The 27,656-nt window shown below is 43.8% G+C and overlaps 1 protein-coding gene across 8 annotated transcripts in view; it reads left to right on the plus strand.

The window, feature by feature from the left end:
- DMD (dystrophin) overlaps positions 1-27,656 on the plus strand; it is a 1,990,869-nt gene that overhangs the window by 1,949,807 nt on the left and 13,406 nt on the right. For all 8 annotated transcript variants that reach the window (XM_053655812.1, XM_037127036.2, XM_053655810.1 and 5 more), the window contains 3 exons: positions 16,778-17,021; positions 18,238-18,361; positions 26,839-26,931. In XM_053655812.1, the coding sequence (XP_053511787.1) occupies positions 16,778-17,021; positions 18,238-18,361; positions 26,839-26,931 (461 nt within the window). The remainder of the gene's footprint in view (positions 1-16,777; positions 17,022-18,237; positions 18,362-26,838; positions 26,932-27,656) is intronic.

Consider the following 27,656-nt stretch of genomic DNA (forward strand, 5'->3'; position numbering starts at 1 on the left):
AGGGCACAGGAGAAGGCGTGGTGGCCGTGGATGGGAGAAGGGCCACCTCCGAGGACAGTGTGAGGATGGGTGAGGATGTTAGGGTAAGGAACAGGACTGGGGAGGATAAGGCAGTGGATGTGAAATGTCCAGTAGATGTCAGTAATCGGTAGACACTGATTCCCACGGGTCATCCATACACTTTGTCTTTAAGTTCAATGGGTGGGGCAAGTGTGGTACCTGAGAACTGTACTGAAAGTTAGGCATTCACGACACTTGAGAACATGAGCCCCCAAAACAAAGGGCTGCAGAGCCCGTTTAGATAAGGGGGCTCACTTCCCACATTCATCAGACAGCCAAGATCTTTTATGGCAAGAGAACCTATCAGAGAAAGAGAAGCCCTCGGGTATATACATTGCATTTAATAAGCTGTGCAAGGGTCACCCAGGAAAGGGGGACAGGTACACAGTGTGAGGTCACCATGACTCAAAGGCTTGGTGTCTAACTAACCAGCCCAATAACTCAATTTCCTTTGCTTCACCCAGAGTTAATCAAAGCCCGAGGGGACCGATTTATGCTATGCAATTCACGGAAATAAATGGGTAACCAAGAATGACAATTTTATTTCCCTCTTTATCCCAATTCTCTCTCTCTCAAGCTGTCTTGTTATACTAAATACACCAGTGTTGCCTTAAACCTTTTTCGGGAACAGGATAGGGTTTAAGTATCAATACTAAATCTATGAAAATGGGAAATAAATACCTATTTAGAGACTGGAGTTGTTACTTCATCCCAGGGTCCTGTATCTTAGAATCAGATCTGTTAGAAATAAAAATAGAAATCAGATTGTTGTCCTGTGAGCCCAGAATCTCAGTGTAGGAAATTGTGGACAGTGGCGAGGACCGTTAAAAGCACCCCTCTGGTGAACAGAACGTTCGCGTCTTGCAGGCAGAGCTGCGGTCCCTCTAGAATGGGCTGGATGAGAGCCAAAGTTCTTACTTTGTTTCCCTTTGTAGATCCCCCGTGAAGGCCTAGACTTCCTTAGACTTGCATTCAGTTCCTGCTCCAGGATTGATTGATTGTGCTCATCACTTCCTGAGTCACTTTCCAGGCCTAAGGATATAATTCCATTCAATTCAGTAGCTAGTTGGTGAATGCTTAGTGGGGTTTTCAAACTGCCGGGACTGCAAAACCAAAGAAGCCTTGGTCCTTACTCTCCCAGAGTGCCAAATGTCATAAAAGGCACTAAAATATAAACATGCAGTTATAACCCAGTGTTACAAGTGCTCTTCCGGCACAGAAGTGAGCGATTAACCGTCTCAGAGATTGGAGAGACCATTACAAAGAGAACTGATGGTAAAGACTGAATAGGAGTTTACTGGGGCTGAGGGTGGGGCGGCAGAGAATGACCTTTCCCTACCAGTGGGGCAGGGAGGAATGTGTAGCCAGAGCAGAGCGAGATGAACGGAGCAGTGAAGCGTAGGTGGGGACCACTAGTTAAAGGAGTTTGCAAGTTATACTGAGGAATTTGTGTTTTATCTGATGAGCAATTCACAATGAAGTTTTTTGAGGAGAGGAAGACTGAGAAAAGAATTGCAGGCAGGGTGCTAAGGCCATGGTGATTGGGAGGAGGACAGTTAGATGGCGTGTTGAAAAGATGGTCAGATTCCGAACTGAGGCTGTCAGCTGTAGGTGGGGGTAGGGTGGAGAAATGGGAAGGTCCAACTACGTGAATGAGGCCTGGGGAGAAAAGCGGAGGAAGAGTCGGGTGATAGGACATTTTTTAATTGGGGAGCTGGGAAATGATCATGAAAACACAAAACAACATGGTACATACAGGAAAAGCTGCCCAGTTGCAAAGGTCAGTGAATAGAGAAAAAGACCTCTGTATGAGACATACAGTGTGCTGTGGGGGCTGAAAGACATTCAAGTGGAAATTTCCTGTATTTTACGTATTCACTTTCCAAACAGTGTTTGGGGGTGGGGGTGGGGGTGGGGGGGTGGGAACAGAGCAATAAGATTCCTGCAGTGTTAATAGTAAATCAGTAAACCTAGTAGGGATTAGCATAGTTGATATAACTGAGCTGCAGATTTGGTCGCTCTCCTCTGCAGCCAGGGCATAAGAGAAAATACGATGCTTTGTCTATTGAATGTTGCATGAAAGGCGCATGCCAGTTTCTCAGAAAAGACCACGTCTTTCCTGACTCTAAATAACAACAACAGAAACGAATAGCTGTCCTCCGAGTGCTCGCTGTAGACAGGAACAGTTGTGAGTATGTGTGAGAGCCTCTTTAATCCTTACAGTGACACTGTGAAGGAAAGGCCGTTTCCAGAATACAGACTCCCTGGCAAGGAGTGTGAAGGGCATGTCACAAGGCTCAAGGGGAATGGGGGCTGGAATCAAACTCAGGCAGTCCAGGACTCTTAATCGGTGTTATACTTGATCTGATTATCAGCTAGTGTCCTCACTGGTATTTTTATAGCAAAGAACAAAGGAGATTGTATGTAGCTGCTTCCAGTGGCCTTTGATGATTGTGGAAAGCTTATCATTAAAAAACCAAAGAAATGATTACAGTTCTCCAAGAATAAAGGTCACGGGTGGCCAAAATGTGTTCTGCAGAACACTAAGAGATGCCTTCGAGACAGGATTCCAAGGCCAGATGGGCCTTAGGAACACTTGTATTGGAAATCCGTGAGTAATTGAGCGCTGAGTCTAAAAGTAAAGAAACATGAGCAGCTTTGGCCGGTGTTGCTTACACATATTTGACCAATTATAACGTTCTATGGAAAACACTTGGGTAAGAAATCGAATGAAGGAAATAAATGAAATAGACTCATAGAGAACAGACTGCCAGTTGTCAGAGCAGAGGGCGATCGGGGAGCTGGGTGAGAAAGGGGAAGGGATTAAGAAAAATAAAAACCTCAATAGACAACGGTATGGTGACTGCAAGAAGGGGCAGGAAGTAGGGGAGGGAAAAGGGCTAAATGGTGATGGAGGGAGATTGACGTGGGGTGGTGAACTCACAGTACGGTGTACCAATATGTTATAGAATTGTACACCTGAAACCTATATAATTTTTTAACCAATGTCACCCCAATAAATGCTATAAAAGAGAAATTCAAGTTCATACTAAACTTTGAAAGCCAGGCTAGGAGACAGTGTAGTTGGGTGTTGAGGAGCCTAGCCATTATCCTTCTGGGGACACCAGAGGGAATCACTCTGACAGGTATCTCTGCGGATGAGGCCTGGATTTTTCTCACAAAAGTAACTTTTGATATACTGGAGCAGTAGAGCCCTATAAAGACCAGGATGATTCATTCCGGAAAATCCAGAGGTAGCCAACAAATCCTCTCCCGGTAAACATAGAAAATTCTTTGTACTCTTTTTATGGAATATCGCACCGAATAACCTGGCTTCCCGAAGCACCAGCAGAAGTTTCCGCCCATAACTTGACAAAATGAACTTGCTGGATGGCTTTCTTAATGGCTGTTAAGTGAATTTTGAAGGATGTCTACCAAAGACAGCAACTTTTGCCTCTGTGACAATTACTGTTGAGTCTCTTTCAGTATTTAGACGCAAAGGCCAATTTTTACTTGAGGCTGCCCCTGCACTGCGATATGAAAATGTATTACCAACACACGGGAAGGTATTTCTCCCCCTTTATAACAGGTATAGCGTCTGTTACATAGCTCATCTCAACAGAAGATGAAGGTATGCACTCAAAAGATGGAGAGCTAGTAGATGGTCCTGTGTAATGCTGCTTGAGTAAGCTGATGCCTTTTCTGGCACTGAAGTGTTAAAGAGGATAAATAATACATTAACCTCGTGGGGTTTGGTGCTTAGCAGGCTCCAGTTCACAGAGCCCATGACTCATGGAAACGCCCAAGAGACTGTTGAAAAGACAGATAAGGGGTTTAAAAGGGAAGTCTATCTGGATTGAGGAGTAATGGTTGGCGAGGGGTGGGAAGCTTATGAGGAGGATTGGGTCCTCTGTGAGACTCTATGTCCAGTATATGGAAGGAAGACCAAGAACTTCGCTTGCGTGTATACTCGAGTATAATCATTCACGCCCCATTAGAAATGGTTTCCTGGTTGTGCAGATGTCTAAACTCATCCTTTTTTGTTAAAAAAAAAAACCTAAATAATAAAAGTCGACCTTTTTCTGTATCTCCAAATTCTGGATCACCACTCTGTCTGCTAAAGACAGGTCATAAGTAAATCCATCTGATTCTTTTCCTCTAATTTCATAGTATGATTTCGAAGATAGAAACAGCCTGTATTTTTAGCTTTAGCAGTGAGAATACTCCCCAGTCCTTTTACATGAATGTAAAGTTTGTCACCATGGTTAAACTGAACAATATCCCACACATTAGTGATGCGGATCCTAGCCAACAGGATCCATGTGTGTTGTGGCTGCTGGTGAACAAATTCACACGGACTACAGAAGTCCTGTGGAGAAAAAGGAATGGAACAGCCACTCTCTGTGGGGGGCAGGGGGGAGAGTGCCAGAGCCCTCAGTCCCTTCCTGGACAGGCTTTTATTGCTTTTCTGGGTACATTACATGGAGGGTGGTCCTCATTTACTATGCACAGGTTCACTGCAGGGGACCACCTTTTACAGAAAACAAAGGAAAGAATGTTGCTAATTACTTCAAAGAGAAGGATGTTGCAGACCAAGGGGAAAAGTGGTTATTCCAGTCACACTCCATACTTGGGAGGTTTAGCTCAGACTTTAGCAAGTTACAATAAGCACTTCTGCCTCAATTCAGGGTAAGGGAGTTTTAGCAAAAGCAAGCCTCATAGCAGCCTAGGTACAATGCAGGCCTGATTCCCCACAGGAAAACCTGTCTGTGGTCCTGTGTGCCACTCGCTCCCCACTGGTTTTCCACGTGGATGCTGAGCTACATTTCCACGGCATGCAAAATGGTTCCTTACACACTAGCAGGTGAGGTCTTCGAGGGCAGGGGACAGTATGTCACACAGCTTCATTTTTGTAGTGCCGGCTATAGAAATACAGGTTGGTGAAATGAATGGATGAATACACTTTGTAGGTTTCCTCCTGATGGGCCTTCTGGCTGAGTTTCAGGGCTTGTCTTTATTTCTCTTGTTTCTTATGTGATCGTTCTTTCCCTACATCCCTTAATACACCTGCTTAGGGTGCCATGTCATTTTCTATTCTACTGAAACCATCTAAGTTGCTTAGGTTAACCCAGACTTGAGCATTTGGGGGCTTACTTTTAGGCTATTTTTTTAAAAAATTCATCATCTGAAAATATTGAAAAGTGTTTTTGCACAGATAAATCTGCAGGCATGTACAGACCATTTTTCTTTTGTGTACATGGGTTAAACTTCACTCCTCTGTCATAGGAAAGAGCATTGGGAAATTATTGTCTCCACTGGGGAAATCACCTTTTGTGCTATGAGAAATATGATTTTGAATCCAGAACTTAACCTTTTTCCACAAACATATTCATTAACCCACATATCAGTCCCTTCATTTTTGTCTAGTTACAATTTCTTGGTGTTTTTCTTTTCATTTATTTTGAATTATAGTGGACATGTGATATGATACTAGTCTCAGGTATACAGCGGTGATCAGACATTAATGTAGCTCAGTGAGCGCTACAATAGGTCTGGTCACCATGTCACCATGCGTAGTTACTGTGACATTGTTTATATTCCTCCTCGTACATGATGTCCCTGTGACTTACTGTCTAACTGGTAGTTTGTACCTTTTTCAGCCCTCCCCCTTTCTCTCTGGCAACCATCAGTTTGTTCCCTGTTTTAGTTTGAGTTTGTTTCTGTTTTATCTGTTCGTTTATTTTGTTCTGTAGATTTCACATATAAGTGGCATAATAAGGTATTTGTCTTTGTCTGACTTATCTCACTTAGCATAATCCCTCTAGAACATCCATATTGTCATAAATGGCAAAATTTCATTATTATTGCTGAGTAATAGTCTATGATACATATATGTATCTCACATCATCATTATTCACTCATTTATTGATGGATACCCAGGTTGCTTACATATCTTGGCTATTGTAAAAATGGTGCATTGAACATAGGGGTGCATATATCTTTTTAAATTAGTGGTTTTTTATTGTTTCAGAGTAATATCTAGAAAAGTGGGTCATATGGTAGTTTTTAAATTTTTTAATGATTTTATTTATTTATTTCTAGAGAGAGGGGAAAGGGAGGAGAGGAGAGAAGAGAGAGAAGCATCATTGTGTGAAAACGAAACAGTTGCCTCTCTCACACCCCCTACTGGGGACCTGGCCCGCAACCCAGGCATGTGCCCTGACTGGGAATAAAACCAGTGACTTTTGATTTTTTGAATCAAAAAAATCAAAACCTCTGGGTTTGCAGGCTCGTGCTCAATCCACTCAGCCACACCTGCCAGGGCTATTTTTAATTTTTTCAGGTATCTCCATACTGCTTTCCAAAGCGGCTGCACCAATCCGCATTCCCACCTGCAGCGCATGAGAGTTCCATATCCTCCACATGCTCACCAGCAGTTGTTGTTTATTGATGATGACCATTCTGACAGGTGTGAGGTGATCGCTCATTGTGGTTTGCATTTGCATTCCTCTAATGGATATTGACATTGAGTATCTTTTCATACGTTTATTGGCCATCTATATGTCCTCTTTGGAGAAGTGTCTGTTTAGGTCCTCTGCCATATTTTAATTGGATTGTTTGGTGTTTGTTTTTGGTGTTGAGTTCCATGAGTTCTTTATATATGAGGGATATTAACCCCTTGTCAAATGTATCATTTACAAATGGATTCTTCCATTTGGTAGGTTGCCTTTTCATTTTGTTGGTTTCCTTCGTGGTGCAAAAGTTTATAGGTTGATGTAGCCGTATTTTTCCTCTTTGTTGCCTTTGCCCTAAAAGACATCCAAAGAAATATTGCTAAGAGCTCTGCCAAAGACTTTACTGCCACAGATAGTCAGTCTGGTGTGTAAGGGCTGGCCCCACTGCACTGGAGTCACTTGGGTGGGGCCAAGGCCACCCAGTGTCTCCTTACGAAGCTGCTTAGGAGGGGATCTGGTTTGGGCCCAAGCTGACGACTGCTTGTGCAGGGTTTGGGTCCCTGCAGTGGGAGCTGTGATGCCACTTGTGCCAGGCTCAGGGCCATTTGGCAGCAGCTACAATGTTGCTGAGTCCAACAGTGGCCCATGCTGAGCTTGGGGGGCCCTTGGAATAGGCTTCCATGTGTGTGGGAGGTGTGAAGCCTTTTGGGGCAAGCAGGTAGGGTGGGCCAAGTGGTGTCCGCCAGGTTAACGGAGAGTGACAGACCTGGCGACCCCCTTAGCCAGGCCAGCCATGTGGAAGGAAAGCACAACAAAAGGAACAGATGTGCCCGCCTGTGCTGCTTCTCTCCCCACAGAGGGTCCTCACCCTGAAGTTAGTTCAGTTCCTCCCCATATGACCCAGCCACTTCTCAACCTGCTGCATCTGCGCTGGAATGTGGAGCAAGCAAGTGAGTGTGTGCTTGAATCCTGTAAGAGCAGCATCTTGGCCCCTACTGCCCTTCCTCTTTCTCAGACATGATCCCTGAGGGTTTTCAAAGGCACATTCCACTTGGGGCTCCTCTTTTGGCTCGCTCCTCAAGGGGGTCCTCCATGGATGAGACATCGCTCCTGTTTGTGGCTTACCATTCTGTGGGTGGGGGACCTGCCCGGACTGTGGCCCTGCCCCTCCTCCCATCCGAACACGGCTTCTTTACAGCCTCAGTTTTAGGATTGTGTTCAGCTGGTCTCCGGGTGATTCTCAGTGGTGGTTGGTCTAAGTTTAATTGTAAAAGTTTGATGTGTCTGTGGGAGAAGGGGATTTCAGGATCTGCCTGCTCCACCATATTGACCCCGCCCCTAGAACTTATTTTTAATTTTGTTTAGGAGCTTTCTTGAGATGTCATTTACATACCATATACAGTTGACCCATTTCAAGTGTCTAATTCACTGGTTATGAGGATATGCACCGAGTCATGCAACATTATCACAGAATGAATTTTAGAATGCTTTCCTCACCCCAGGAAGAAACCCTGCACTCATTTTCAATCAGTCTCCATTTGTCCCAAACAACCATGCCCCAGTCCTAGACTCACTGATACGCTTTTCTTTGCTTATTCCGGTCATGCCATGTAAATGAATAATAATACAGTATGCGGTCTTCTGTAACTGGCTTCTTTCATAGTGTTTTCAAGAGCGCCTGCCGCAGGAGCATGTATTAATACTTCATTCTTCCTATTCCTGAGTGTCGTTCCATCACATGGCTAGACCACATTTTCTTAATCCATCAGCAGTTGATGGCCGTCTGACTTGTTTCCACTTATTGGCTATTTATTATGCATGCTGCTGCTGTGAACACGCGTGTGCAAGTACAGAGACTTATTGTAAAAGAGCGATTCTGTAGCTTTTGTCGTTGGAATAGATGAGGCCGTAGGATCAGATATGGCAAGCATGTACAGCGGTGTGTTCCAGGAAGTGAAAAACAGGCCATCGAGATGAATTTTACAGGAGAATGAAGGCCAACTCCAACTGCTCATGAGGGACTCGAGCCTTGGACACACAGTGCTTATGAAATTATGATCCTCCCAGAGACTCTTAGCTTTTTGCTGACCACAGACAATGGACGTTTGATACTTACTGTATTTGTCTGAAAGCTGAAACACACTTTACCCAGCGGTACTATTCCTCAGGACTAGACATCCTCATTTTTTAAACCTGTCCAATCCCAGAGTGCTTTGGAATGGTGAAGGCTAGCTTTGGGTTTTCTTTGTCTGCTTTATTCCCAGGTGTAACAACAGTTAGGAGCTTTAATGAATTCTTCTCTTCCCGTGTTGAACTTCTGATTAATACATTTAGTGTATAGACAATGATGTGTTCGTCCCCGATCAGGAATTTGTGCAAAATATCTCAGTCAGTGAAGATAAAGAAACTAAAGCTAATTGATATTGTCAGATTCTGTCTCTGAGAATTCACACAAGGTAATAGATGGATGTGTCACAGGCATATCCCCAACAGAGAATACATGTCGATGCGTTAAACCTGTCCACTCGGTCCAAATATTTCATTATAGCAGTAATCTACACACCTACTTTGATGATTTTGCATGCCCAGGGGATTCTGTCAAATCTTAGGAACTCTCACCCTCATAGCCTTAAGTCAGTGATTGCATTTGGTACAGAGGATGGAAAATCCTTTGTAATTTCCAAATTCAACGGTATCTCTAATAAGGGCTAGAGGGCTATAACTCATATATATACAGAGAGCAAATATTGAATGCAATTCCTTTCTGAACACTATATATTTTCTGCCAAGCTCAGTAAGTCTTAGTAGATGGCTTTTATTTAAGTGCTTTTTAAAAATATTTATTTTTAGAGAGAGGGGCAGGGAGAGAGGAACATCAACATGTGGTTGCCTCTCACACGCCCCCTACTGGGGACCTGGCCCACAACCCAGGCCTGTGCCCTGACTGGGAATTGTACCTGTGACCCTTTGGTTCACAGGCTGGTGCTCAATTCAATCCACTGAGCCACACCAGCTAGGGCTAAGTGCTTTCTTTTAACAGGAAATGTTCAGCACACCTGAGTTTCCAAATCTAAAAAGTTCAGAATATATAGAGAAAGAAGTAACAACAAAAACAATAATAATAACCAACATTTATGGAATACGTGGGGGCTGGGCACAATCTAAGAAAGCTGTACCTATGGAGTACAAACCACACTGGCTCATGGGTCCTCCCGTGGGGCAGGAACACTTCAGTGGGTCCCCAGCCTCAGAGAGTGGCAGAGCCTGACTGTGACTCAAGGTCTCTCTGGGTGCAAAACCATGCTCTTCAACCCTCTTCCAAGTCCCTCCTCAGTCAGGGGTGGTGCAAGGCATGCAAAATTATCTTCTTTTTCCTTTCATGCTTCAAGGTCTCTTTTAAAATGCAGATATCAATAAAAATAAAATAAAATGCAGGTATCACTGGAAGAAATGGCACATTATTTCATAATCCCAGTAAGGCTTAAAAGACTACTATATAGCACCTTTATACTGAGCAAATTTCAGTAGGAAAGGGGTTGGAATTAGGAGCCCTGAATGCAGGCAAGGAGGACAGTGTTGAGAAAACGATTGGAGGTGAGAGCCTGGGGGAGCCTTGTTTACTCCTCTTTTGCTAAAGGCAGCCTGGAAATACGCGACTGTAGCATTTGCCCTATGAGCCTCTCCTAAATAGCACTGGTAATGCCAAGGTGCTTTCGTGTCTTGTCCCAAATAGCTGAAGGGTGTTTTCAACTTTGCGTTTGATACCATTTTGCAGGGTAGCTTAAATATTTGCATCACAATTGAAAAGGCTCTGTGCCATTCCCAGTTTTGAAACTACATTGTGCTTGCAAAATTTGTCTTTATCCTTTTTATTTTAGACATTGCTAATTTGCTAGACTTACAGTTGCTGAGATAATGCTCTGTGATTTACTACATTTGCCCGTGTCCAGATTGGTGGATATGATTCAGCTGCTTTTAATATTGCATGAGGGTAAAACTCGATGATAGTTGTTCCCGCTTTAGGAAGTAGGCGCTGTGGGTGCCCGCGCTTTGGCGCACACCGTAATGGGTAATACTGTTCAGAAGGCATTCGTCAGTGGAACGTGACCTTGGGTTCTTGACTTCAAGATACCATTCCATAACTATATAATTACACATAGTAGGAAAGTTGCATTTAAGCAGTAGATGACATAAGTTTGAAAACAATTGGCCTCTCTAAATTAATAGGAATTACACCAAGGTTATTCTAATGCTCTTTATCATAACTAACACATTGCTAGTAGGGACTGCTGGGAGGGCCAAGAGAGTTTGTGTTTTCAGCAGTTGGAAGTCAGGGCAATTTGAGTCATCTCTTCTATCCATTACTTGGTTAGGAAAATTTCTAAGTTGACTAGAATTTTTTTTTTTATGTAATTTTGTATCTGGCTGGTGTGACTCAGTGGAGTTAGTGCCAGCCTGTGAAGTGAAGGGTCACTGGTTCCATTCCCAGTCAGGGCACATGCGTGGGTTGCGGGCCAGGTCCCCAGTAGGGGGTGTGTGAGAGGCAACCACACATGAGTGTTTCTCTCCCTTTCTCCCTCCCTCCCTTCCCCTCTCTCTAAAAATAAATAAGTTAAATCTTTAATTTGTATTTGGACAACCACGTTTATACACTTGACGGCACAAACTTTTAATCAGATACATCTACAGAAGTGGAGAGTGGAGGGCTTTTTTTAAGCTCTGTGGAGAATGAGAAATTAATAATGGATGGGAGCCTTTTTTTAAGGATGGCTAGCCGCAGGAAGAAATTGTGACAGAGCCATGTGCTGTGAATTTGAATGAGTGTTCTTTGGGGAGCTACCAGAGAAATGTAATTTACAACATCATCAAGAACGTAAATAGATTCTCTGTGGAGCCATGGTCTGATCGCTGACATATATTCATCTGTGTTGAAATGACTCCATTTACATTCTAATAATTAGAGAATCCGTCAGGGTGAGATGTACACGTAGAACTTCAGGAAAAGCAAAATATACATTGGTAACAACATAAATGGATAGCCAGCTAATAAGATGAGTAAAATATGGATGTGTGGTTAAGCCTGCAAACAGCTCACTTTGGAACAGCGTAAGTATCTCATTGATCTTTTATGGGCATGATCTCCCGTGCTGTACAAATACTGCATCCAAAACGGCCTAGCATTAGGATGTACTGTTAAAGGCACTGGCATACGTGTTTGAAATACAAGCAAATCACTTCATTTATGAGGGTTAAATGACAGTTTCCGAGGCCCTGGCAAGACTCTGCCAACCATGACCACATTTATTAAGTGACACTTACTAAGGTTTTCTTTCATTCAACCCCTTGAACAATTGCTGGCAAGAACAGCAATTGTTCTTGATAACCTTTGTGAACATTCATAAATACCTGTAAAAGATTTTAGACTTAAGGAACTTTGTATTTCACTTGGTTTCTAGCCAAGATACCTCTTTTGAGCCATTTCTGACTTTTCAGACTTCCGATATGACAGCTTCAGGAGGAAAAACTAGTCCCTCAAAATCAAGTTTGTTATTGAGTGTAGGAGGAGGTTTGGGTATGTCAAATTTGTTTAAGAGAAAGGTACTTGTTTGGCTCATTTAATCCTGTCCTGGTGATTTTATGTTTGAATGGATACTGAGAACACTGATCACACACTTACGAAATCAACATGTCCTAGTAGGCTTCTGATTAAGATCACGTTAGCTTTTGGCATCTTCGTTGGCTCCTACCAAGTTATCCAGTGGTAGATAATATAGGAAGTGATACAAACATGAAAATGATGTTGTTTGGCTTTAAAATAAGATGAACATCTCTGTGGACCAGAAATTGGGTGGGGGGAGGGGCGGCAGAGGGAGCGGTGTGCGGGGCAGAGTGGGCTTTGATCCCCTGACAAGGGGGTGGGGAAGAGCCAGGCATTTGAAATCAGGGCCCCACAAAAACATACTTGGAAAGAGGCGTGCAGAGGCATACTTACACTTGAAAGGAAACTGGAAAAACAATTTGGACTGTTGCAGGGGACTCCAGCTCATAGGTAGCCAGGGACCTCCCGTGTAGAGCCTGGGGAAGAGGCGAGGAGTGCGGTGCGGAAGGAGAGCATCAGCCCTAATACCAGGACGCGAACCATGCTCCCTCGGGATAAAACTCACATGAAGTGTTCGCATATCGTTCAGTGTGGCTGCTGCAGATGACCTGCACAGGCTCTAGCTCTTCCAGGCTAGAAGCCTCTCAGCGGCCAGTGGCAAGCACTTGATGGAGAGAGGTGGGTTCAGCAGGAGAGAGAAATGCACACACTCCGTCCCTTTCAAAACGTGGCTCAAACCAAAGTCCAAAACACATTAAGAGGTGAGAGGGTCCCTGCACACGGACCATCAAATAAATGATGTAAGCCTAGACGAGGGTGAGATGATAAAGCAGCAAGAATTGCATGTAAGTATATGAAGGATGTTTGAAGGCATAAATAAGGAAACACCATTTATTTAAAAATAACAAGAAACTGAGACACAGACATAGATGAAGAACAGATGGGTTTGGAAAAGACATCTTTGGAAATAAAAACTATCATCATTGAAGTTACGAAACACAATAGACGGGGGGTACATTCTGGAGTGGACCTGGTCACAGAAGGTAAGGGAACTAAAAGATGGTTCCCTGATGCCTTTCCTACACATAGCACCAAGAGGAAAAGATAAGAAATATAAACACGGTTACAGCTGGAAATTGACCACAAGGCTCTGAAATATACATAATAGAAATTTCAGGAGAAGAGAATGGTGGGAAATGGCAGAGAAGCACTGTTTGAAGCTATAACAGCTGAAAATCTTCCAGAACTGAAGAAGGATGTGAGTTTTTAAGGAAATGGTCTCCCGAGAGAAACTTCAAACATCTGGGAAGGTACGGAAGCCCTACTTAGGAGCAATTGGTATTCTTCACGGCTCGGCTTCGGGAAGCCCTGGCTGATTCAAATGACCTTTTCGGCTTTTCACTGGAAAACATAAAAACAGAAATGTGACGTGTTGTGTAGACTAAACCATGACTTCTGAACAAAGGCACTTAGAAATAACTCATCAAAGGACAGACTCATAGACAAGTAGGCCCAGGGGACCAAGACAACAAGGAAGACTTCTCTAGAAAATGCCAGTACCTTTGTGAAAAGTAGATGGCAAGACGGTAATCATCTGTTTTCAGACATGCACTTCCGGATAGTATCACGATGTTGTCAAAAAGAACACTGCACGTGACGCGATATAGGAGAAAGAAGAATCTTCTATAGGGTTCTACATAAAAAGGTGTTATCAGTTGGGACATTTCAACCCAGACGAATGTCTTGCAAGTTGAAATTCACTGCAAGGAGGGAAAACAATATAAGAGAATTCCTGTTAAGTGAAACCTCGTGAACATTGGATGCTGCTTCAGGTTCACAGAAACATTTAGATGATTGTCATTAAGTGGCCAGAGATTGGATTTCATTCATGAGGACGACTGCATACCTCGGTTTGCACCCAGAGGACCGGCAGACGGAATCTGGCTGGGGGTAAACTTATGTAGATAAATCTCTACCGATTACCACTCTGTCAAAGCAGATTGCTATGAAACTTACTACTCACACAACTGTCCTTGAATGTTGAGAACCAATGGGGTCTCAAAGCAAGACAGATAGGAAGTTATATTTCTGTATGTGAAAAAGCTCCTATATTGATTTCCAGCATGGCTTTAAACAAACTCATAGAAAACTTGTAATGTTAGGTACAGGGTAGAGCTCTTTCAAAAAATAGATAGATTGGGTTTTCTTTCTTCTTTAATGTGGAGAAACAGCATTTTGGAAGACATGCCAGTCCCTGTCCCAGATGTTGAATAACAGGAGCTATTTTCCTAAATAGGAAACCTGATCATGAGATTTTCTTTCTCCAGCTGAACAACGAGAAAACTCTGCTTGCCTCACTTGCATCTCATGTCTTTTCTCATGGATACACATCACCCACGTCTGTAGGTAGGAAGTTTTCTCACCTGATAAAATATCACCTATGAACAACAGAAAGCTGTCACCTTCTGCTGGTATTTACTGTAACTGGCAGAAAGATATCAATCGGACCCAGTCAGTCACCAGATATCAAAGAGCGTGTGTCCTCCCGGAACTGCATTCCCAGGCATTCCACAGCAAGGAGGAAATCCATAACCCCAAATGTATTTCATTAAGAAGGATAAAAACTAAGGAGTTAAGCATTAAACCTGAAAAGCTAGAGGAAAAGGCACAGTAAATTTCACAACTTTATTAATGGACATGCAGTGAGCCCGGAAGATGTGAACATCTTCGCCACATTGCTGGCTGTGAAGACTCCAAAACGTGAAGTCGGTTTCTTCCCAGTCTAATGTAATTCCCAGCTCAGTGTAATTCAAACCCCAGACTTCCTCAAGAATTTTCATCTGAAAAGGTGACGCTAAAATCACAGGGGAGGGCCTACCAGACTCCTGCTTCTTTAGAGGGGTGGTGTAGCATTTGCACGAGGAGACATACAAAGAAAGCAGTGGAAGAGATTAGAGAGCTCAGAGGCACACTTGTGTATTCATGTAGACTCTTGACATGTTGCTGATTAGAAATCACTGGGGGAAGAACCATGCAATGAATGGGGCTGACTTAGTAAGTTACCTGTGAGGGAAGTCAGCGTAGACTGTGTGTTGACACCAAGCTCAACAGATTCTGGGTAAAGTTGTAAATGTGAAGAGCAACATTCTCAACTGTAAAATGTAAGGGTAAGGAAGATTTCCTTAAGCAAAACGTGAAAAGCAGAAAACATGGAGGAATACGGTGAGATTTAATGTTTTGTACAACAGGACACCATGGGCAGATTAAAGAGAAGCTACGCAGAGACATGGGTAGGAGGTGGCATTTGTCGTGCCCATAGCCAGCAAAGGAATAAGCATCGACCGTATATCCAGGACTTTAATAAGAAAAAGACCATCCGGGGGGAAGTGGGTAAATGAAACATAAAAAGCCAATTAACACAAAGTTCAACCTCACCAATAATCAGCATATGCAAATTAAAATGCACCCATCAGATTGGCCAATACTTAAATGTTCAGTAACTGCAGGTATTTGAGGAAGGTGCGGGTTAATGGGAAACCTCATTCGCTACTGGTAAGAGAGTATATCGGTCAGACCACTTAGGAGAGTGATTTGCTAAATATGCAGCAATGTTAGTGTTGCTGGACCTCAAATGCCACGTCTAGGTATGTTCTATGAAGAATCTCTTAAACAGGTACGCAAGGAGACAGGTAGAAGGAAGGTCATTGCATCATTGTTTGTAACTGACAAGGTGGAAACTTACATGTCCATTGACAAGAGACTGTTGTTGGCATATTCAAGCAGCAGAATAATACCTTACAGCACGTAAAATCGTGAACTATTATGTGTCAACATGGCTCCCTCTCCAAAACGGTGTTGAAGGCAAAAAAGCAACTCTTAGAATGGTATGTACATTCTTAAACATTAAGTTCTTAAACATAAAGTTTAAGAACGTGAAAAATAATGCTGTTGGATTGAATTCCATGAAGTGACTATTTTTGTAGGTTAAAAAAAAAAAACAGCTGAATGGCAGCATCTTTATTAAGTTCATCCTGATATCTGTGGATACGCTCGTGGTAATGATGGACTCGGAATGCAGGATGGGGGCGATGGTGAGGAGGGGCTGGGACGCTGTTGAGCAGGGCATGCGGGGGTGCTTCACCTTTACCTGTCATATTTTATTTCTTCAAAAACCTTTTTGAAGAAAACATGGCACATGTCACATGTATGAAAGCGCTGTGCTGGGCACATGGGTACACTCTTACCATGTTCTTTACACATTGCCGCTGAAAAGATTTGATGAATTTTACAGCAAACCAAAGGGTTGATAGAGGTATGAACATTGTGATCGGACGACATTACAAAGAAGTATGTACGAAATGATGAAATCCTTTGCTGCTGACTTGTCTGAACATAGCACTCATAAGGCCTTTGGTATAAAATAAGAGGTTGAAAAGCATCCCCCCTTGCACACCGGGCAGACGCTTCTGATATTATGTTGGTTTCTGTAGCATCGCTAAGACCGTCATCCTAAAATCCATTCATGAGGTGCCTCTCTTTTGCTTGCTCTTGTGTTTGCTGGTGGTCAGGTGCATCTCTCGGCCGTTTTATATGAAATCTGGTGCTGATGTTCAACTTACTTTCTTTTTTCTTGTCTGTTTGTTTACTCCCTCCATGCCAACAGAAATCTGCAAGCGGAGTATGATCGTCTAAAGCAGCAGCATGAACACAAAGGCCTGTCCCCACTGCCGTCTCCTCCTGAAATGATGCCCACCTCTCCTCAGAGTCCCCGGGACGCTGAGCTCATTGCTGAGGCCAAGCTACTGCGCCAGCACAAAGGCCGCCTGGAGGCCAGGATGCAAATCCTGGAAGACCACAACAAACAGCTGGAGTCCCAGTTACACAGGCTGAGGCAGCTGCTGGAGCAAGTGAGCCCCCCCCAAGTTGGCACATTCACGAAAACTTACTTGTCCCTCTTCAACAAAACTAAAAAAACAGAACTCCTTTCTTTTTTTTTTTTTAATGTACTCATTGATTTTTAGAGAGGGAGGGGGAAAAGGAGAGAGAAACATCAATTTGTTATTCCACTTCCTGATGCATTCATTGGTTGATTCTTGTCTGTGCCTTGGTGTATCAGGGAGATGCTCTAACCAACTGAGCTACCTGGCCAGGATCAGAACTCCTTTTTTAAAAGTGCAACAAGTATCGATTTGTCAAGTACCTAGTGTGTGCCTAGCAAAGTGCTGGATATCGAGGGATATGAGGAGAAAAACTAGTGTGCCGATTCATATTGGTTCAAGATTTGTTGCCTACAAACGTGTTTTTTGTTTGATTTGAAATGCACTGTAAAAAAACAAATACCTAAAGGTTTCCACCAGTTTTCTTAAAGTGAAACTTTTACCTCTTGAAATGGAACTCCCTTTTTAGCAATTAGCATTATTTTCTGATATACCTTTGGGATTTGGCCTACATTTTCTAAAAGAGAATTTTTTAAGCCTCCATTGAAAACCTAGTAAGATGCTACATCACAGCGGACCCTACCTGCACATGGTCCTGCCTTTCTGGGAATGTTAAATGTAAGGATATGTTCTCTCCCTCTTGCCACTTGATACTGCACAAAATACAAGTTCTCCACTACATTTCTATGCTCGCACACGGTTTCCCCACTTTCCCGTGACCTCTGACACCAGGGGTGTCAAAGTCATTTTCACCGAGGACCACATCAGCCTCGCGGTTGCTTTCAAAGGGCTGAGTATAATTTCAGCTCCTTGCCTCTAGTTAAGGGGTAGTTACATCTCTACAGTCCTAAAATTACATTCGGCCCTTTGAAGGTAACCACGAGGCTGATATGGCCCCCGGTGAAAATGAGTCTGACCCCCCTGTCCTAAATCTTCTAGAGTCTAATGATTCTACATGTCTTATTCCACTGTGGCTATAATTTCCCCAGACGTGTCAGGGGCACAGTTCAGATACAAAGACAGTATCTAAGGATCCCATCAACCATGAAATTTTCCAGAGTGAACCACCTTTCCCAGAGTAGGAAAGGTCATACTTTCTGAGTCCCGAATGTCTATTATGCTTTCGTAGTTACGTGTCTGAGTGTTCACTAGGAAAAGTAACTCTGTTTTCTTTTGGATGACCTAGCCCCAAGCAGAGGCCAAGGTGAATGGTACAACGGTCTCCTCCCCTTCGACCTCTCTTCAGAGGTCAGACAGCAGTCAGCCTATGCTGCTCCGGGTGGTTGGCAGTCAGACTTCCGAATCCATGGGTAAGCGAATCTCTGAGCTACTCCTGCATGTTATGTCTTAAGGTCTGGAAGGGGTGGACTGTTTGCTGGGAGGTTCAAATCATCAGCTAAATTATCTAATATCTTTTCTGGACGAGGCATTGTTATAAATGCCTTAGGGGCGTGAAGATGAGTGACATACTCCTAACCACCCCCAAAGGGCCATCCGTTCAGTTATGTGGAACAACAAGGCAGCGTAGTATTCAAGTTGCGTTCGTTCTGGAGGCCCCAGTAGGCTTTGTGATGAGTTGATATTTGTGAGGGGCCCCAGAGGATGGAGTAGAAACCAAACGTACCTGGAGGACAGAATAGTGTAACTGAACGTGTAGAGATGAAGACCTTGAGCCAAGGGCAAGAAAGAGCCAACAGTTATTGGAAAGATGGGGTCTCCCAGCAGGAGGTAGCAAAATCAGGTTGCACAGGAAAGGTCACGGTCATGGGATAGTGACGTGAATGTTGGGCAGAGGCATCAGACTCATTTTGGTGAGCGTCCGGGGGCCATGAACCGAGCGTCCTAAACCAGGTAAGAAATATATTAGAAGTTGTATTCTGACAGCTGTGTCTGGCCCAAAGTCAAACCGCCATAGGGGGGAAGACCAGTTGTGGGAGTTCTGAGGGCTTCAGCTTGAGAGAGGTCAGCAATGGCCTGGGAGGAGATGACTGTGAGACTATTATGGGAAGATGGAGTCCCCAGGCCCAGAGGACCGACTGGAAAATGTGAGGACAGGAAACGAGCAGAAAGGATTTGGTTTGACTGTGGACACGTTGTGTTTGACGAAGTGGCAGGTCTAAGTCACATCCAGAAGTTAAAATCCAGGGCTGGAGCAGGGGTACAAGCGCAGGCCAGAGAGCTATGACAATGAATGAGTTCTGCACATTGAGAGCTGAAGGGTGTGAAAGGAGAAGCAGATAATGAAGGTGCCAGGGTACAGTGCCTCAGGGAAGACCTCGATGTGGGTGACGGGCAGGGAAGGAGGAGTAGGGAGCAGGCCTGGGGTCAAGGAAGATGCGGGCAACGAGTCAAGCGCTGAAAGGGCTCGGGGGAAGTGAAAGCAAATCGCAGTTCACCAGATCGCTGTGACTGCATTAGCTTCTGGTGAAAAAGCATTTTCAGCCAAGAGAAGAGAAATTGGAGGATTTCTGTCTTTTCAATGCAATAAAAGACCCGGTAATCTTGAAAATGAGTGAGGCTTGAGGAAAGTAGAAGCATTTGGAATATGACCAAGGAACAGTGAGGGCTGAGGGAAAAGATGAATTTGTTGAGGGGATGGCCCATGAGGTCTGGTGTCGTTCTTCACTAGTGTTCTATGCTTAGGACTCTGTTCAAGGAAAACTGAAGCTCGCCGAGCATAGGTGGTAAAAGATGGTCAAAAGAAGTAAAGCATTTCGCAGTGGTGATGAATCCACTGCTCAAATGGCATCACACGGGTCGACAGCCGTTGGCTTACTGGTTTTTCCTGCCAGGCTAGGCTAGGCAGTGCGGGTTCTATGAAGGCCGACGATACTTGGTCCATTCTTCGTGTTTCTCCTTCTCCTGTGAGGCTGCGCCCTATGAGTCAGCCCCAGGCTCTACTTCCTGTTCCCTGGGCCCTAAACTGGTCATACCTGACCCTCCTGATCTCCCCTCGCAGAAAGGAAAAAACCTGTGGCTCCCTCACTCCTCACACTTAAAGCTCTCTTCCCTGGCAGCATGCAGTGTTGAGGAATTCATTTTATACTTAAAATCTTCCATGAGAGTAGAATATAGAAAGACAAAGTACCTTACCAAAGTTGATGGGGCAAAAAGGGCCAAGGGTGTGAGTGAGTTATACGTAGACATCAGGGGCCACAGCCCAGAAAATTCAAAAGTTGAGCATCGTGGCTGCGCCGGCCTGGGAACCAAAGGGTCACCGGTTTGATTCTCAGTCAGGGCACCTGCCTGGGTTCCTGGCCAGGTCCCCAGTTGGGGGTACATGTGAGGCAACCACACATTGATGTCTCTTGCCCTCTCTTTCTCCTTCCCTTCCTCCTCTCTACAAATACATTAAAAAGTTGGGAGTAAACTCCTACTGCCAAGCGATGCCCACATCTAAGGGGTAGCCTCCCAGTGAGCTGCTAAAGACCGGATGGGGAGATGAGAAAGGGCTGTGGTTCCCGGGGCGGATCAGGCCAGGTGTGATGGGCTCACCTGCATGCTGGTGAGGCCCTTCGGCATCACCAAAGACTGGGGAAGGCAGCTGAGGGCACCGAGGAGGGATGGGTGTGTCTGAGGAGGGAGAGAAGTAAACCTGATGAACTTCGAGAACCCTGTGCAGGGCACCAGAGGCATATCCTCCACAGAAATCAAACCTGATAGGGAAGCCAGGTTTTGTGTCTCTCATGAAAGTAAGGAAAATGTTTGACATTTTCTCAGCTTTCCCACATCTTGGTAATTTAGGGCGATCTCCACATCGGAGTCTGTCTCCAAATGGGATCTGAATAGAGCTAAGGGACTACAGTCGGGACTGTAAAAGGTCACAGAGCATGTGACAAAAATATTCTGTGCCTTTGAAAAGTCTATAAATTCCAAAAACAAGAGAGGTTTAGTGCCACTGTTGTTATTTCCTACTGTGGGGGGGTTCCCCTTGTTTTGAAGTAAGCACAGCCTGTGAAACCGAGTCGCATATTTCTGCGGTGAGATGCAGGGCCCTGGGTGCTTAGAAGCATTCATTATTTCGGCCTGTCAACACTGGCAAAGAGGCAGTGTGCCCGTGAAAGTGCCCCAAGTAAAGTACATATCAGCCTGCGGTCCTGATGATTTGTGGAGCTGAGAGGATGGCGGCAGAACTGAACACAAGGACGAAAGTGCTATATTCCAGGGGGTGAGATGGGCTGAGAGATAAAGTGGATAGGCTCTGTGGTTAAGTTTGTTCTCTGAAAGAAAAGACTGAATTCAAAGGAGATTTTTTTAGCTGTTATAGGCTGACTTCGTTCAAGAAGGAAAAAAACCCAGCCATCTGCTGGAAGGATGCATAGAGGTATTTAAATAAATGCACTGTAGCCCTAGCCAGGGAGACCCAGTGGGTTGGGCATTGTCCTGCAAAATGAAAGGTCATGGGTTCAATTTCCGGTCACCGCACATGCCTAGCTCCGGGTTTGCTGCCCAGAGTGTGTACAGAAGGCAACCAAGAGATGTTTCCCTCCCTATCCTTGTCCCTCCCTTCCCCTCTGTCTAAAATAAAAAATAAAATAAATAGATGCAATGGGTAGCCTCATGCTCTGAAGGTGTGTATGTATGATACAGCTGGGGTTCGCAGAACTCCAGACAGTTGTGTTCTTTAAATACATAATTCCAGTGACTGTTTAAAGTGAAGTGCGGGTGAGTTCATACTAGATGATCTACCTAATAGTGAGTGCAGTACTTCCTCACACCATGAAATACTTATCTCTGATAAGCTTGTCTCAGTGGGCCATGTGTGTGTTTAAACATTTTTTGTTACTGGGAGACTGTCCTGATGAAGCTTCCATTCATCGCAGAAGACAGACAAAGGCATGAATGAACAGTTACGTCCTCTCGGCTTTCCTGAGCTCCACACACAGGCCTCATGACTTTGACGACTCCTTGTAGTGACTCCTTAGCTTCTGATTTAGAACAATTTCAAACTTATGGCAGAACTGCAGTTAATTGAGCATTTTTTTTAACATTTGCTTTATCTCCAGTCACATCCACTCATGCATATCTGTAATGTTAGCATCTCTATAAATACTATGTATATTTATGTACATATTTATTTATATTCATGTCCATATCTGGTTGATTTGTTTTTCATTGGACTAACCTATTTAATGATTATGCTTCATACATAATGACACTTTCCCCCTAAGTCCTTGGACATGTCTCTTCCAAGATGAAAGATACTCCCCTACATAACCACAATAGAATTATCACACTCAGGAAATCCAACGCTATACAATACTATCATGTAATATGTAACTGAAATTCAAATAGCCCCACTCCTTCCAATAATACTACAGACAGCTTTTGGCTTTTTTCATTCAAGAAATGGGTCATGCTGTGTGCACTCAGTTACCACGTCCTGCAGTCGGCTTTACTCTAGAACACTTCCCCAGCCTCCCTACATTTTCCATGCCATTGTAGAGCATTTTAGAAGCGGACAAGCCAGTTGTTCTGTAGTAGGTTCCTCAATTTGCATCTGCCAGTTTGTTTCCTCGTGATTGCAGTGAAGTTAAATACTCTGTGGCCAATTACCACACAGGTGATGCAGTGCCTTTCTCAGGGCGTCCCCTGAAGGCTTTTCCCTCCGTTCTCTCTCTGTCCCTTTCCCTCCGCCTGAGCACTACAGCCACGCCTGGGCTCCGGACATGTTGATAACCGTAAGCCCATATCTCCACACCTCTCTCCCGAGTGTCTTCTGGGTCAAAACAGAACCCAGTCTGAAATCCTGGTCCGTCTCCAGAACATCTCAACCAATTTTCCAAACTTCACAAAGGCGGTCATTTTCTACATTTTCTTCCTTTAGCGACCTTCTTTTTACTTTCTAGCTTCCTTCAAATGTAATTGATATACAAAAAATTGCATACACTTAGTGTATGCATCTGGATGATCTTGGACATATGTATGTACCCCACGATAGGATCACTACAAGTAACCATCACCTATAAAACCAACCCTTTTCTACTTTAAGATTTTATTTATTTTTAGAGAGAGGGAAAGAAGGAAAGAAACACTGATCTTCCCCTCTCCTGGGCCCTCAACCAGTGACCTGGCCTGCAACTCAGTCACGTACCCTGACTGGGAATCGAACCAATAACCCTTTGGTTTGTAGGTCAGCACTCATCCCACTGAGCCACACCAGCCAGGGCCCTTTCCTCACTGTCTTGAGCCAATATAACCATCAATTCACTCATCAAGGTCAGTCTCTTACCTCTCTTAGAGAAACGCTCACTGTTTTTCTCCCTCTCTTTCTCCCTCCTGTCCCCGCTAAAATCAATATGCATGTCCTCCAGGTTGCAGGGGATGGGGAATAATGATAATGATGATAATAAAAAAAATTTCTTTAAGCAAAACTCTTCAGCTGATTTTGTCCAAATCTAGCCTTCATCAGATGATCAGCTGAACAGACAATAGAGTACTCTCCTAATTGGTTTCTTTGTTTTTGGTCTCTCTCCCTTTCCAAGCCCTCTTCTAGATGTTTCCAGTTACTCTCCTAACATTCCAACTGCACATTCATCTTCTCCTTAAATCTGTTTGTAATGTCTGTTTGCTTACAGAGTAAAGTTCACATTCCTTAGCCTGGTATTCCAAATCCACCTTCCCGTTCAACCCCAAAAACCCCAAACAGCCAAAACAATACTGAGAAGGAAGACCAAAGCTGGAGGCGTCGTGCCTCCTGCTTTCAAACTGTTTTACAAAGCCATAGTAAACACTATGGTACAAGCATAAAAACAGACCTATTGAGCAAACACAACAGAGTAGAGCCCAGAAATGAATCAGTGCACATAGTCCATTCACCCACAACACAGGAGCCAAGGACATACGGTGGGAAAAGGATAGTCTCGCCAGTCAGTGATGTTGGGAACTAGGCATCCACATGCAAAACAATGAAAGTAGACCACTGCCTTGCACCATACAGAAAAACCAACTCAGAATGGATTCAAGGCTTGAGCATGAGACCTGAAACCCTAAAGCCCCTGGGAGACATCATGGGCAGTAAGCTCCTTGATGTCAGTCTTGGCGATGAGTTTTTGGAGAGGACATCAAAAGCCAAGGCAACAAAAGCGAAAAGAAGTGGGACTACATTGAACGAAAAGCTCTCTGCACAGCAAAGGAGGCCGCCAACAAAATGAAAAGGCAACGCAACCTATGGAATGGTAGAAAGTATTTACAAATCATCTATCCGATGGGGGGGGGGTGCATTCAAAATGTAGAAAGAACTCATAATAACTCAACAGAAAAAAAGCAATTGCAAAATCAGCAGGAAATCTGAGTAGACAGTTTTCCAGAGAAGCGGTACAGATGGCCAGCAGGTACATGAAAAGGTGCTTAACATCACTGCTCATCAGGGGAATGCAAATCACAACCACAATGAGATGCAAGAATATTAGCTACTAATTTTAATATCTTTCATCACCGTTCAACAGTGACCAGCTAATGGTCGGGATCACATTGTATGCCGTAATTAATTAAAGAACTTATACACAGCATTTTCATGTGAAATGGAAACCAACTACCCCAAATACAATTTTTAAAAAGTGGTTGAGACTAATGTCAGGCACTGGATATATCTTGTTTTTTTCCTTCTGAGAAACTGGAGAAAGGCAGGAAAGACATAAGTCACGAGGCAATCACACGTCACGTTGGAAATTGGTTAAAAACATAATCCAAGGAGTCCAAAGACAAATAAATGATAGGCATATTTGTTCATACACACCCTCCTTTTTAAGAGAAAATAATTTCCTAGTGCCTAGTTCCCTTTTGTACAAAGAGGAAATCATGTGCTTAGATGTAGGGGATACAGGACTAAGGTTTCTTGTGTCTCCTACATGGGCTACATAGGTTCTGGCTCAAGTCACTTTTTAAGCAAGTAGGAAAGTCATCGTTTGAATGGAGAAAAAGAGAAGTGAGTCAGATGGGATATCGTCCTTTCAAGAAAGCCTAAAATCATGCTGAGTTTCAAAAGACTTTAAAAAGTAACTTGCCCAGCCCTGGCTGGGTGGCAGGTTCGATTCCCAGTCAGGGCACATACACTAGGCAACCAATCGATGTTTCCATGTCTGTCTTGTGTGTGTGTGTGTCTCTCTCTCCCCCCCCATGTGAAATCACTAAACGTGTGTGTGTGTGTGTGTGTGTGTGTATATATATATATATATATATATATCTCGCCCCTAGTACACTATGGTTTGTAATTTCGCAGATTGAATTTAAGTCATTTCACTTCTTTTTCCTTCACTTACACTTTAACTTTGGTGATGTCTTTGCTGATTTTGAAACATTCATTTCAAAACTGTCTCAGTCATTTGTGGGGACCAACCTCACAGAAGCCGTGACAGCTAATGATCCAAAAAGGATATTTACGCATGCTGGTGGGAATCCCCTTAGAGCTGAGTCGAATGGAAGTGTCGATGCTAAAGAATTGCCACTGACTGATTTTGAAGTCCCCTGACTGTCAGCAGCACGCTGTCTCTGCGGGGGCCTTCGCTGTTCCCTCAATCTGACGTGTTCTTCCCTCGGCCGTCTACATGGTTCGCATCCTCATGTCCTTAAGGTGTTTGCTCAACTGCACCTCATCCACGAGGGCTTCTTTCTCCCCTTTCCTTTTTTTTTTTTTTAAAGATTGTATTTATTTGTTTGTTTATTTGAGAGGGGAAGGAGAAAGAGAGGGAGAGAAACATCGATGCCTGGTTGCCTTTCGCACACCCCCTACTGGGGACCTGGCCCACAACTCAGGTTTCTGCCCTGACTGGGAATCAAACCAGTGACCTTTTGGTTCCCAGGTCTGCACTCAGTCCACTGAGCTACACCAGCCAAGGCTGACCCCCCCTTTCTGAAGGCTCTTCCATGACCATTGCCTGACATACATATATAACTGCCTTGTGTATTTGTTTAACCTGTGTGCCAGCCTAACAGTGCAAGTTCCATGGAAATGGGCCTCTGGGGCACTCAGAACACAGGTTGGCATAGGGTTGACTTTTAATAAATATCTGAATAGGTAAACTAATCTTCCTGTTGTTAAATTGTGATAAGTTCTTTTAGACGATTACAATCTAGCTCTTTTAACTTTTCCACTATATTGTGATGCAGAAAACATAAGGGATTAAGGATTTTTAGTGAGTTGATTCACCTCTACTCATGCATATATGTGATAAATCTCATTTTGAATCTTAAAAGATTAGTTAAACCCAAAGGATTTTTCTTTTTACTTACTAAGGCAATAAGAACACAAGATGATACTGTATTTGTGCATGTACTACCTAAGGTATAATAGGCACTCAAAAATGTTTGAATGGGCACATTCATCACTGCTATGAAAGTTTTTCATTACAACAGATAACCAATTTTACATTTATACCTGGACACTTACAGTTGAGACTTACAGGTAATACTTTACGTGTAGAGATGAACTTGGCTGACATCACTGGGTTCATACTTCAGATTTTGACCCTTGAAATAATTCAAGAATCCTTGAATCATTTTTTACAGATTTTATTTTTAGAGAGAGGGGAAAGAGAGGGAGAAAAACAGCAATGTGTGGTTGCCTCTTGCACGCCCCCTGCTGGGGACCTGGCCCACAACCCAGGCACATGCCCTGACTAGGAATCAAACCAGTGACCCTTTGGTTCGCAGACTGATGCTTTATCCACTGAGCCACACCACTCAGGGCTGTAATGGATTTTTAGATGCAATTGTGGACCGTCTCGCTAGTGTCTGTCATTTCTTCCTTAAGTGTAACTGGCCATTACTTGCCTTTGCTTTCTTTCAGGAGAGGAGGATCTTCTCAGTCCTCCCCAGGACACAAGCACAGGGTTAGAGGAAGTTATGGAGCAGCTCAACAACTCCTTCCCCAGTTCCAGAGGTAAGCAGCACCGCCTGGCAGTGACTCGGACTTCCCGGGGCTAGGCCACTCATCTCCATACCCAACTAGCGTGTCTATTTTCCATATTTAAAGAAACACATGCTGAAAATGCCACTTTGGGGTCCCTGTGAGATGATTTTCTTTTTAAAGGGGAATTTCTGGTTTGGATGAATGAATGTTCTGGTCTTGGATTCTGGTTAAATTCAAATACTTGTGTACTCAAGGTGTTCTAGAAATACAGAATTCCAGCTTGTATTGCTGAAGTATTTTACTTGCTTAGCATTAACGGAAGAGTTAATTATGAGATGGCCTTTCTGTGAAAGCAATTATGATAAGACTTACAAAGAAGGGAATTCGTGCAGCCTTTGCCAGGGACACACGGTCACCACACGGTATAGCAATGGCCAGTGCGCGGTGCTGGGGGGGTGTGGCTTGCAATGTGATGCCCTTTACATTTAAAAATGGTCTGTTATCCCGTCCTGTAAATATAGGTACACTTAAATCTTTACATAGTAGCTTGTTATATTTTCATTTCCATAGATGGAGTGAAATCTTCACAGAGAGAGCTATTAACATTTTAATGAGACGACATAATTTCATGTATTTCTCCCCATCACTTCGACCTTGTGCACTTTGCCCCTCATACACAAATAGCATTTGACCCCAGCACGGTTTCCCACCAGCCAGTGGGAGCTTCAGATGGTGTCCCCTCATCCAAGGAGGTA

The sequence above is a fragment of the Artibeus jamaicensis genome, unplaced genomic scaffold (genome assembly GCF_021234435.1).
Source record: "Artibeus jamaicensis isolate MK-2021 breed Jamaican fruit bat unplaced genomic scaffold, CSHL_Jam_final scaffold_1283, whole genome shotgun sequence".
Taxonomy (NCBI): domain Eukaryota; kingdom Metazoa; phylum Chordata; class Mammalia; order Chiroptera; family Phyllostomidae; genus Artibeus; species Artibeus jamaicensis.